This window comes from Microtus oregoni, unplaced genomic scaffold (genome assembly GCF_018167655.1).
Source record: "Microtus oregoni isolate MIOR12 unplaced genomic scaffold, Mior012 000004F_ref0000308, whole genome shotgun sequence".
In the NCBI taxonomy this organism is placed as follows: Eukaryota; Metazoa; Chordata; class Mammalia; order Rodentia; family Cricetidae; genus Microtus; species Microtus oregoni.
Window position 1 is genome coordinate 63,495,133 of NW_024543063.1, and position 13,497 is coordinate 63,508,629.

A 13,497-nucleotide genomic window follows, 5' to 3' on the forward strand; every position below is an offset into this window, starting at 1 on the left:
CTGTAACTCTAGCTCTCTAGGAAACCCAATACTCTCTTCCGGCCTACTAGGACACACCTGTATATATGCACATCTCACAAAAAATAAAGATGGTTTTCTTTTTAAAAAAGAAAAAGAAAGAAGGAAAACTCAATGTGGCCATTAAGTCATTTTTTCCAGCTTCATCTATAAAGTAAAAATAGAAAAGTTTGAATATCAAAAACTGATTCTAAAAATAATATAAAAAGACAAAGTACTAAGTCAGGTAGTGGTAGTACACACCTTTAAACCAGGCACTCAGGAGGCAGACACAAGCGAATCTCTGTGAATTCAAAGCCAGACTGTCTGGTATACAGAGTGAGTGCCAGGACAGCCAAAGCTACAAAAAAAGTCTTGGGGAGGGGGGAAAAAGACTCTAGAGGCTGGAGAAAAGGCCCAGCAGTTTAGAGCAATCTTAGGCCTGGATTCTATTCCCAAGCACCCATACTGTAACTCACAAACATCCACAACTCCAGTCCCAGCGAATATGCATCCTCTTCTCACCTCCTCAGTACCAGGTATGCATACATGCAGCAAAACACTCATACATAAAAAATTAAATAAGTAAGCCTAAACAAATTCTAAATTCAATTCTAAATGCAGATCTTATACTTATACCTACACACAAAACCTTAAAATGAACCATAGACCATGATGTAAAACAAAAAATGATAAAATCCACTGGCACATACCAGTGGTCTTAACTGGAAGGCTAACTTAATGCAAAGACACATCCTGCTAAGTGAAAGAAGCCAATCTGACAACACTACATCGTGTATGAGTTTACTTATATGACATTCTGGAAAAGGCAAAACTGTGGGCAGTGTTGCTAGGGTTCAGGAAGAGAAGGACAAGTTACTTGAGGATTCAGAGACTAGCCTGGACAATAAAGATACCACCAAAAAGCAATCCGTGCTGGATTTAATCCGAGCACTTGGGAGGTAGAGGCAGGCAGATTTCTGTGAGTTGAGGCCAGCCTGGTCTACAGAGTGAGTTCCTAGACAGCAAGAGCTGTTACACAGAAAAACCCTGTCTCGAAAAACCAAAAATAACCAGTGTCTCATACCTGTAATCTATCACTTGGGTTGAGGCAGCTTCAAGGCCAACCTAGCCTGGGCTAAATAGCACAACCTGTCTCTAAACAAACTAGTCAAGTCTCTAAACAAACTCGTCAAGAACAACTCCTTAAATGATAAGAAGAAATCTAGGTGTTCTTGGTTTTGGAGATGACCTTCTGACATAATAGCAAAAGAACAAACCCTGACTACACTGACTTGGGGGAGGAGGTAATATAAACCACAGATGGCAAGAAAATATCTGCAAAACCATTATCTGATAAAGAGTTGATATCCAAAATATACAAAGTATTCTTAAAATTCAGTAAGAAAAAAAAAACAAATAAATTATGGGCAAAATACTAGAACAGATACTTTTAATAAATGTGTGTATGTGTGGCAGGGAGTGGAGGGGACAGGGGGTGGCATAAAAAATAAAATTATCTTAGTCTAAGATAACAGAAACACATAAGCAATAAAAATGTATTTGGCTCATAATTCTATGAGCTGGAAGGATAAAGAAGGTTTAGTGTTAGCACATGCCTACAATCCCAGTGCTGAGGCAGAACTGAAGTGCGAAGCCCCTGGCTATACAGTAAAAAACGAACTCCTCTGCCTCATCTGGTGAGTCCTCTGCTCCCCTGACTGAGCCCCCCACCCCATGGTTATAACAGCCTATGAGAGGAAGAAAGTCCAACAGATCCACTCTCAAGGCAGCAATGTGAGAAAGCTAAAGAGGATGGCTCAGTGGGTAAGAGCTTGCCCTGCGAGTGTGAAGACCAGAGTTCAGAGCCTCAGAAGCCATGAAACTGCCACACAGGCATGGAAGCCTGCCTATAAATACAGCCTCAGGAGCCAGAGGCCAGGGAGTCCCAGAGCCCACCTGCTAGTGAGACCAAGCACATCAGTACGCTAAGGTTTGATGGAGAGACCCTGCAGTAATAATGTGGAAGAGTAACTGATTCTCAGAATTAACCTCAGGCCTCCACATATATGTATACACATATACATGCACGCTTACACACACATACATGCATACTATACACTCATGAAAATGGAGAAAGGGAAAAAAAAGAGATCAATAACATCAATCTAGAGGGCAAGACTCTCGTAACAACATTTATTATTAATTTGCTTCATCTTGAGACAGAGCCTTGGGCTGAGATGTATGTCAGTGACAGAGTGCTTGCCTAGCATGCAAGAGGCACTAAAGTTCAAAAGGCAGAGTCTTGCTATGAAGCCCAGACTGGTTTTTGGGTGTTTGTTTTTTTGGTTTTTTTTTTTTTTCAAGACAGGGTTTCTCTGTGGCTTTGGAGCCTGTCCTGGAACTAGCTCTTGTAGACCAGGCTGGCCTCTAACTCACAATGATCTGCCTGCCTCTGCCTCCCCAGTGCTGAGATTAAAGGCGTACACCACCACTGCTGAGCCCCAGACTGGTCTTGAACTCAGCACTTTCCTGTCTCAGCCTCCCCAAATCTGGCTGTCTAATCTTTTACAGACCCCACCTCTCAACATTGATGCGTTCCGATTGTGCTTCAGGCACATGAACTTGTTAAGGAAATCAGAGAACCATAAATTAAATTGTGATCGCTACTCACTTACTAGAATAGCAGAAAGCCAAAATAATAACCTGGAGCAAGACATGAAATAATAAGAAACCCCATTTTCTGCTTTATGAATGAAAAATGATACAGCCACTTTAGAAGACCCCTCAGCAGTATTTTTACAAAAAAAATATTTTTACCATATAATCTAGCAATCATGTTCCCTGGTATTTACTCAAAGATACTAAAAGTGTGGCCATACAAAAACTTGCTCATGAAGTTTACAGCAGCTTAATGCACAAATGCCAAACTTGGAACTAACAAGACGAGTGGGTAAACAGATGATATATCCATCGTGTTATTCAGCACTACAGAGAAATCAGCTTCACCAAGCCAGGAAAAACATGAAGGGCTCTCAGAAGCAGGCTGCCAGTGAAAGGTAACATGAAGGACTTAGAATACAGCCTGGGGTGGGGCAAACTCTAGAGACAAAGAAAGAACTAGTGTTTGCCAGGTGTTTTGGAAAAAAGGAAATGAATAGGTGGAGAAACGAGAATTGAAGAATGGGCACTAGAACCATTTTGGCACACATTTGCCCAGGCTCTAGGGTCTGTAACACCAAGAGTGAATCCCATTGCCAAACAACTGTACTTGGCAACTGGTTCATCAAGTTCACTCTACTCAAGACATTAGTAATGGGGAAACCAGGAGCAGGGGGCACATGGAAACTGAACTTTCTACTCACTTTTTCCATAAACCTAAAACTGCTTTCCAAAATCTACTGAGCTACACATGCCTTGGGAAGGAGACAAAAAGGAAGATATCTTCAGACTTTAAGAGTGTGTGTGTGTGACTGCCATCTTGCGCATGATTGCTACCTCCCCAAAGGAACTTCTGCACGCTCCTGAGGATACCAAAGCTAACTTAGGGCTGGGGACCAAGAGGCTGGGGTCCAGAGTTTCCTCAGAATCTTGCTCCCCAAAGGCCACCCTGCTGCCACAGACCTTGCTCTACTGGTGTAAGTGGTGGCCTTTAAAGTGTCTGAGGGGAAGGGGACTCCTAACAACTTTACTTCCTATAGGCATTCTTTTCTAGGCTTCTATCACCCTGAAATAAAGAATGACTTGTTACAAGGTTAAAAACAGCACAGACAAGGAAATATAATCTAAGGCTAATTTAAAGGAAAACAAAACAAGCACTGTTCCTGAATGCTGTGTGAAAGCTGTGTGAACTTTGTCTCCTGGGCACAGGCTCACAGGCAATAGAACTCATAAGGCTTCCCTTGGCTGCCACAGATCAAAAGCCAAGGCAAGGTGGCAATGGGCAAAGGGCTTTCATGACATTTCCAACCACAGACCAAAAGCCTACAGTTCACCGTGGGGAGAACTTCCTTCTCGTTTCGGACAGATGGACAGACTGAGGAAAGGACAGACAGATACACACAAACACGCACACAACTGAAGTTGAAAGTTCTCCCACCTCCATCCTCACTCACACTGTACCCCAACAGAGAACTGTGCCCTCACGATGACCACATCAGCCAGGGGAGGAGATCTTAGGAGTACCAGCTAACAAGAGAAAGAGCTCTAAGTAGAATATGAGCTTACAATCCTAATGCATTAATACCACCAGCCAACCACCATAAATGGCTACTAACATCACAAAAGAAAGTTATTCTTTTTTGCTGTTGTCGTTGGTTATTGTCTCTCAACTTAGCCCTGGCTGTCCAGAAACCAGAACATGTATAGGCCACACTGGCCTTGCATTCAAAGAGATCCACCTGCTTCTACCTCCCCAGTGCTGGGATTAAAGGCACGTACTACCGAACTCAGCTGGTGTCAGATCACCCACTGGGATTCCAGTTACAGCTAGTTGTGAGCCGCCATGTGGGTGCTGGGAATTGAACCTGGGTTTTCTAAAAGAGTAACCAATGCTCTTAACCACTTAGTCATTTCTCCAGCTCCCATCTGCCTTTTAAAAACATGTATCATTCACCTATAAAGCATTCATGAAAAAAGATCAAATTATGAATAATGAAATTATCAAATTATGAAAAAAGTTCCAATTATGGATTTAAAGAAACTGTAAGACCAAACAAACACTAAAGTGACCTAACAGAAATGCAATCAGAAAAAGCCAGACATCAGAGAAGTTTACAAAAAACACCTAGAGCTGAGAAGGTGGCTTAGTAAAAGAGCTTACTGCCTAAGCATGAGATTCCGAGTTCAGACCACTAGCACCCCTGTGAAAGTCACATGTGACCCAGCATGCATGCCTGTAACCCCAGGACTGACAGAGTTAGGTGGCCACCCAGCCTAACCAAACAGTGAAAAACCCTAACTCAAAAGAATAAAGTGGAAAACAATGGAGCAGGGCACCATAATACGTCCTCTCTGGCTTCCTCCCCACTTGCACACACAGGCACACAAGTCCAAATACATAACACACACACGATGCATCCAAAAATCTCATATAAAGGAAAGAAAAAAAATAACTTAGTTTCTTCAACAAATTTAATAGAGAGGAAAACAGATGGCAGAGAAACCCATAGATTAAAAGATTTAAATAGCAGGGAAAGAACCATATTTGGATCTGGCTTTGAACAAGCTGTTTTTAAGAGGTTATTAAAGGGCAATTGGGAAGACAAACAGTGGATATTTCATTCCATTCAATGGCTATGGGTAAGCACAGTGGCCAACACTGGCAATTCCAACATTCAGGATGCTGAGGCAGAATTGCCAGGTATTCAAGGTCATAGTAAGACCCTTGTTCTGATGTGGGAGTGTCATATCAATCTGTTGATTTCATTGGTTAAGCAATAAAGAAACTGCTTGGCCCTCATAGGTTAAAACATAGGTGGGAGGAGTAAACAGAACAGAATGCTGGGAGGAAGAGGAAGTGAGCTCAGACTCGACAGCTCTGCTCTCTGGAGCAGAGACGCCATGCTCCCCTCTCCTGGGCGGACACAGGGATAGCTCTGCTCTCTGAGGCACCCGCGATGAAGCTCCGACCCAGGATGGACGTAGGCTAGAATCTCCCTGGTAAGCCACCTCGTGGGCTACACAGATAATTAGAAATGGGCTAGTCCAGGTGCGAGAATTAGCCTAGAAGAGGCTAGATAGAAATGGGCCAAGCAGTGCTTAAAAGAATACAGTGTCCGTGTAATTATTTCGGGGTATAAGCAAGCCAGGCAGCCGGCGTGTAATTATTTCGGGGTATAAGCAAGCCAGGTGGCCGGGGTGCTGGGGATGCAGCCCCGCCACTCATATTACAACATTGTTCTGTCTCTCTAGCTCTCTATTAATTCATTACAAAAACAAAACCAACCACTAAGGGTAGTGTTGTGGCATAAACTGACATAGTAAGACCCCACTGAGGAATATTTGAATGACATACACCCCCACAAAATAAAAAACTTTGAATAATACAACTAAGAGTAAATCTAAGGAAATCATGGGAATTGAGACCTTCCAGGATGGAACATAGGACTTTGTACATATAAGTAAGGCAAAGGGTCTTCTACCACCAAGCTGCAGATAAATAAAACTAAGATGGAAGGTGGAGAAACAGTTATTCCTACAAGTCTAGTAGGATCACAGCACGAGTTAGCTGTTTGGTATCATCTATTAGAAGAGCTGCACTACAGTGCTCACAGCAAACGCTGGAGAGATGCATGGAATCCGGACCCCTCATACAGGAACTTGGCATGATGCAGTCACTCTAAACCTCTTGACTGAAATCAAATGAAGAACGTAGAGGTGATCTAGGGAGACAGCTTAGTGGGTAAAGTGACTGCTATGCAAGTGTGAGGGCCTGAGTTTAGATAACAAAACAGTGGAAGACAGGGCCTGCCTGTAACCCCAATGCCAGCAGCACAGATGCTGACAGGTGGATCCTGGGGGCCAACTTGAAAACAAGGTGTTGACCTATGACCTCCAAATGCACATGTATGCACCACATGTACACACACAAAAGAAGTATAAAAATGGGTAGGAGGTCCTTTAAACTAAACATGTACTTACCATATGGCACTTTGGGCATTTATTCCACCAAAATGAAGCCTTATGTTCACATAAAAATATGCACATAAATGTTTATAGCTGCTTTATTTTAACAGTCAACAACTGGAAACTACTTTTCTGGACTATCCTTCAACTGGAGCATCCATACAATGGAACACTACCAGTGACAGAGGAACTACTGGCACATAAGGCAAGCTGAATGACACGCAAAGAAATTTCAGTCTGAAGAAAAAGCCTAAGTTACAGACACTAGGATTCCATTTACAACACATTCTCAAAAGGGCAAATTTGCAGAGATGGAGAACAGACCAGTGCTTGTTAAGAGTTAGGGACAAAAAGGATGTGACTATGGAGATCAGAGAAATCTGAGTTGAGAGAATAGTTATATCTTTTTGTTGTTGTTCCTCATAAACCTAACCTAGTTCTGTATCTTGATTGTAGTGGTAGTTGTTAAGAATCTACAAATGTGGTAAAGCTCTACATACATATGCATGCGAAAAAGACAAAATATGAAACATTATAATTATAAAAATATTTAGTTCCCTGCTTCTGAATTATTTTTTTATTTTATTTATTTTTTATTTATTTATTTATTGGTTTTTCGAGACAGGGTTTCTCTGTAGATACAGAGCCTGTCCTGGAACTAGCTCTTGTAGACCAGGCTGGCCTCGAACTCACAAAGATCCGCCTGTCTCTGCCTCCCGACCTGCTTCTGAATTAAACTAGTAATTGAGATGTTACTACAATGAAACTGAGCAAATAAAGTATGACAATCACTCTACTAATTCCTATAACTTCTTACTAACCTATCAATTATCTCAAAAGAAAAAATTAATGCAACTGTGTATATAGATACATAATTTTTTCATGTATATATATATGAAGAGGTTAACTACAGTAACAAGTAAAAAAGTTTTGTTAAAGTTTCTAAAACGTGGTAATAATGGTTTCTATTTTCTTGAGCACGTCTACAAATAGGAAGCCGGGTGGTGGTGGCACACACCTTTAGTCCCAGCACTTGTGAGGCAGAGGCAGGCAGATCTCTGTTGAGTTCGAGGCCAGCCTGGTCTATAAGAGCGGATTCCAGGACAGGTTCCAAAGCAACAAAAAAACCCTGTCTCGAAGAAAGAAAAAAAAAAACCCAAAACAAAAACAAAAAAAAAAAAAAACTAAATAGGAAAGCAAACATTTCTGCACTAATTACAAACCACTATTTTAGGAGGGACTTGAACTAGAATTCTTATGTTTTGTTATTAAATACTAATGTAATCTCCAGGCAGCAAACACTAAGTGGCTCCAGGTTCAACTTTTCCCTAAAATCTTTAACTCAAATTCCTATGTGACCCAGAGTTCTGTATCTATACAATTTATCAGAATTTAAAGGTGATTGCAAATTGATGAAAAGCCTAGCTCAAAGCCATCTTCAATACATAATTACTTATATGACGACCATTACGTGTAATCTTTTACTTACATTTACTTATTTGTTTTTGGTTTTTCGAGACAGGGCTTCTCTGTATAACTTTGGAGTCAGCCCTGGAACTCACTCTGTAGACTAGGCTGGCTTTGAACTCACATAGCTCCACCTGCCTCTGCCTCCCAAGTGCTGCGATTAAAGGCGTGAGCCACAACTGCCTGGCTAGGTCTGGATCCTACGTGTGCAACTGACAGGTCTCAGTTACCTACACGAAATAGCTACTTGTAGTATTAGGAGCTCAAAAGGAAGCAATGTTATAGCTTCCCTTAGTGGCACTGGACTGGGCAAGTGGCTGTCTTCCTTGTCTTTCTCAGACAACCTGAGAATTGTAAAAATGCGACAGACAGGAGGGCAGTGAACAGGTAGGTATTCTTATACCTGCCGAAGCTAAGAAAAATCCTGGGTACTTCCTCTGTGGAAACTAGAAAAGCTGTTGTATGATTTCACACAGCTTTCTCTGCTCTCTTGACTGGTGGAGTAGCATGTAGAGGTGGAAACTATTTGAGGATCACACCTACAACACTACAGGCCACTAATCACACACACACATAGGTGTGGTGTGTTCTTGATGGGGTGATGGGCCATGGAAGACACTGTTTTTGAAGACTGGTGGGTCCACTTACTAGCAGCTGGTTATGTTCTTTTTTCTACTGAGCTGACTGAACAGCTCAGAGCCTCCTGAGAAATTGAGAGGACAAGTGTTCTACCACTGTACGTAGTATGTATCACTGGGCTACACCTCAGCCCTCATATAGTTGTTTCTATCCAGTGAGTAGAAGGGAATTCATTCATAAAAAAAGGGTTAAACGTAAGCTTGCCTTGCAAGAACATGAAGCATGTTAAGAACCAAGACTCAAGGACTTCAGCAATTTGAGGAGTCGGGGTTCAAACTCAAAGTCTTAGAGGCACTCAGGGAGTTTAGTCAACCACTGGCACAGGAGATAGAGGACATAAAGAATAGCAGGGGACAGACAGTCTGAGTTCTAATGCCTTGTCCACAAGCTGTGTGTCCCAGGTCCCTATCTGGAGAGTTAATTCAGAGTCGAGGAACCATAATTTGCTCAACCAGCACACTACCATTTAGCTAAATCCCAAGAACAGAAAAGAATGGTAAGAGTAAAGCCGGACGATGGTGGCGCACGCCTTTAATCCCAGCACTCGGGAGGCAGAGGTAGGCGGATCTCTGTGAGTTCGAGACCAGCCTGGTCTACAGAGCTAGTTCCAGGACAGGCTCCAAAGCCACAGAGAAACCCTGTCTCGAAAAACCAAAAAAAAAAAAAAAAAAGAATGGTAATGTCAGAAGTGTTATGTTAAAATTTTCACTGTGATTGAAAAATTCCATCCTATAGGGAAGCTCCTTAAACAAGAACATAAATCACTCAAAACAGCTTCAGGAAGTCCCTGAAACTGACCAGATTCACTAGGCCCCTCCCTTTCAGAGCAAACAATAAAACCTAAGAGTCCCTCTTAGAAGCAGAGCCCAGCTGCAAAGATGACTTTGAGACCTGACCAGCTTCCCAGAGACAAACTGAGGCATCTGGGAAAGACACTATCCAACCTGTCAGCTGCCTGCAGGCCATGCAGTGTGCTCCAGGTTCCCAGGCTTTTGAGCTGTCACCCATGCTGGGGGGAGCTTTGGTGATACAGCTGTCTTTGAGTCATTTCTACTTTTATAAGTATAAGTAACCTTTCACTCACATTCCTTTGAGTAACCATAATAAAACTTACAGTTCACCAAGTTGGACCTTGGCAGTATCCATCCTTTGATCTGTGAGTATCTGGGATGAGTAGACAAGTATGCTTTGCCTCCCCAGGGAAAGCTGTTACAAAATGAAGAGCGCAATACTGAAAAGTACACTCAGAAATCCAACTGTTTAAATACATGCACTTAAAAGCAAAACTAGGTTGGCAAGATGGTTCAGGAGGTAAAGTAGCTTGCCATCAGCCATGATGGACTGAGTTTGATACCCAAGACCCAAAACACCAACTCCCAATGTGTAGTCCTATGACTTCCACTCCCTTACCTTGGCATGTGTGTGCCCACATGCACGTGCACACATGCAGGCACACACACACACAAAATAAGTAAATATAACTTTTCAAGTAATAAAAAATAGTAAAATTCCCTTAAAGGCTAAGAAATAAGGCTGCATAAATAAAACAAAAATCATTCAGAACCAGTCTCTTAGCAAGCTTTCTTAGAAGTGTCTGATGTACCTCTCTACACTAATAAGTCTCAGATTGAAAAATGAACTCCTAACTGCTGGTGTCTTCTTCTGGGAGTGGGAAAGAATAGAAGTCTGATGGTGTGATAAGCCGCTTAACAAGTTTACAGTCAGTTTTTAACAGTAATCCCTCAGGGAAATGAACAGTCCTCCCTGATCCTTCTGAGGGCAATACAGTATCCGAAGCTTCTGTGTGAACTTTTTCAGGATTTATGTTAAACATTAAGGAAAAAAGAGAACAACTTCTGATCAGAGGCAGCCAGATTTATAATGTATCTTTTCTAGAAACAGGCAAGAGGCTTCAGTAAAATGCAGTTAGGGGCCATCCAGATACTAGGTGACACTGATTCCCTAAGCAGAGCCCCTTCCTAGCAGAGTTCTCAGTGTCAATTTGTTGGCTAAACCACCAGTATATGCTTCACCTTGGAAAGGCTAACAGGATGCAACCACAAGTCTTTATTAAAAGGTGATGACCATGGAGAGCGCCCTTGAAGTTGGGCAAAAAATGACTGAGCCCTGAAGGATCTCCTCTGGAAAATGAGGGCAGCTACAAGGAGTTCCCCAGCACCAGTCCTGACCACGTGACTGCATTTTTCCATAAAAGGTGGGAGTTGTAATAGTAGTGCACAGAGCAGACACCAGCCCACTATAGCACATGGAACCCACCAACTCATTTTACAGACCTTCAAGAGGTGCATATGACTCTCTCCTTGCCAATTGGGGCAGGTCGGAATGGGCGAAGCTAAGAAAGGTTTACACGGGATTACTAATTGATTTCCTGAGGCCTCACTACAGATCAGTACCTGGAAATGAGAAGCAATTTCCAAGCTGATTTTCCATACTGGAGCTACGCAAACCACACCACAGTCCAAAAGCTTCATTTTATCAAAAATGAAAAGAAAAAAGGAGAAGAAACTCAGTAACCTAATCCAGCCAGCACAGGGGCTCTTCCCAAAGGGAAACCAGGCTGGAAACATTCCCAGCTTATGTACATAATTCACTAGGGCCCAGGTAAGATTCCATTTTGTAAGAGCTGGACAAAGTCACTAGTGGAGCAACATTCACACACAGCACCACGGTCATCCCTAAATGAGAACCACTGCTGCCTCTGCCACAGGGACAACTTACTTCACAGTGAGAGGCTGCCAACCATGAACTCCTGTAAAGTTCTATCAGGGCTCAGAAGAGCTCACCATCTCTGCCAACCTAAACGAAGCTGTCACGCAGTGCTTGCGTTCACTCTATATAGTCCAAGCATCGCAAACTCAAGATTTTTAAATAAACAAACACGGGCCAAAGGGTCAAGAACAGGCAGTGTCTTTCAAGGCTGACAAGATTCTTGTCGGGTATTGGGGGAGGGGAAAGAGCATTCTGGATGTTTCTATTCTTGGCAAGAAGAGGACCTCCTGGTCCTAACCATCTAAAGACGCTAAAGCAAGAACGTTCTCAGGAAGTTAGTACTGGCCCAGGGCTAAGGGGCTTCATCTTAAGGAAGTGGTGATGGGGACCAAGGTGTGAGGGACAGGAAGGGATCAGCGGGCAGGCTGAACTCTAGGGCATGGGAGGAGACGGTAGAAGGGCAGTGAGAATGCATCGGGAAGGTATGGACAGTTAGGAGAGAAGGAAGGTGGGGATGACTACGGAAGGGAAGTGGATACCTGAAGGAAATCCCCAAGAAAGCTCGGCCTAGGCCGGCCAAGCGACGAAGGAAGGAATAGCCACTGATGCTCTGGAGGGGGCCCTGCCGGGGTTCCACCCCACCCCACCCCCAGGTCCCTGTGGGCGTGTGCCCCTCTGTGCGTGTGTGCAGACCCTCGGCGCAGGCCGCAGCGCCAGCACTTACCCCACGACTCCCTGGTTGTAGTTCCTCCGCTTCCACGGGGTCCCGCTGTACACGCCCCCGCTACCGTCCGCCCGTCCGCCCCCGGCCGCGCGCCCTCCGCTGGGCTGCAGCAGGCTGTAGTTGAGTCCGTACGTGCTGGCCTTGTTGTCGCGCTTCCTCTTGTTGCTGCTGCCCGAGGCCGGATCGGCGGGCTCGGAGCTGGGGAGCGCAGCCGCGGGACGCGGGGACGAGGGTGCCGACGGGACCGGCGACGCCGAGGGGCCTGCCGCTGTCCGCCGTGTCCAGGCCGCCGGCTGGTGGTGGTTGTTGTTGTTGTTGGTCGTCTCCAGGGGCAGGAAGTCCCGCTGCTCCGCGGGCACGGCGAGGCCGCCCAGCGGGCGCTCACCCGAGCGGAACATGCCGGCCGGAGCCGGGGCCGTGCCGCCGGGGCTGCTGGGGCCGCTGCCGCTCCCGCCGCTGGCCGTGCCGCCGCTCGTGCTGCTCGTGCCGCTGCTGTGACAGTGGTGGTTGAAATAGAGGTTCCTCAGCCCTTGGGTCGTCTCCCAGATCTGCATCCACAGACTGTTGGACGGTCCGAGCTGCTCTGGCTGGAACCAGGCGATCCTCGGATCCATCAAACGGCGGCGGCCGCTGCCCCCGCCCGTCCCGGCCGCCCGCAGGGCCGCCGCCGCCGCCTCAGGCGCACGCCCGGCCTCGGCCGCCGCCGCCGCCGCCACCCGGGTTCCGCCGCGGGCGGCGCGGTCGCGCAGGGAGCCTAGCCGGCGCCGGCGGCGTCGCTCCCGCCTTCGGGGCTCGCAGGCCCTCCCCCCTCCCTCCGCCCCTCCGCCGAGCCCCTGTCACAGGGGTTCCCGTGCAAATGGCGGCGGCGGCGGCGGCGGCTCCCGAGAAGGGCGAGCGGCGGCGGCAGCGGCGGCGGCGGCGGCAGCGGCGGCGGGGGACGCGCCTGCTCCGTAGCGTCCGCGATGCTCGGCCCCGGGGCGGGGCCTCCGCCGGCTCCGCCCCTCGCTCCGCCCCGCCCCGCCGCCGCGGTCGCCCCGCCCCGTCCCTCAGCCCGCCGTCCGCGGGCGTCCCGAGGCCGCACAGCGCGTCACAGAGGCCGCGGCAGGCTGCGGGGCCGCAACCGCCCGGTCAAACGTCCCGCGCTAGCCTAGTCAGGGTCGTACGTACCTGCGTCTTCGGGCAGATCGGAGGCGCGCGCCGCCGCCCGGCTCCGGTCTCCCTGCGACAAACCCGAGGCGCACGAGGCAGCTGCCGAGTCCGCGGAAAGTGGCTGGTTTGCTCCGCCCCACCTCTCTCCGGACGACCCACTCCGC

General features: G+C 46.3%; 1 protein-coding gene across 2 annotated transcripts in view; it reads right to left on the reverse strand.

The window, feature by feature from the left end:
* Tent4b (terminal nucleotidyltransferase 4B) overlaps positions 1–12,985 on the reverse strand; it is a 47,578-nt gene extending 34,593 nt beyond the window's left edge. The window contains exon 1 of one of the 2 annotated variants that reach the window (XM_041650153.1): positions 12,185–12,985. In XM_041650153.1, coding sequence (XP_041506087.1) covers positions 12,185–12,798 — 614 coding nt within the window. In that variant the 5' untranslated portion in view covers positions 12,799–12,985. The remainder of the gene's footprint in view (positions 1–12,184) is intronic. The other variant, XM_041650152.1, reaches the window with a different exon arrangement.
* Between the last annotated feature and the right edge of the window lie 512 nt (positions 12,986–13,497).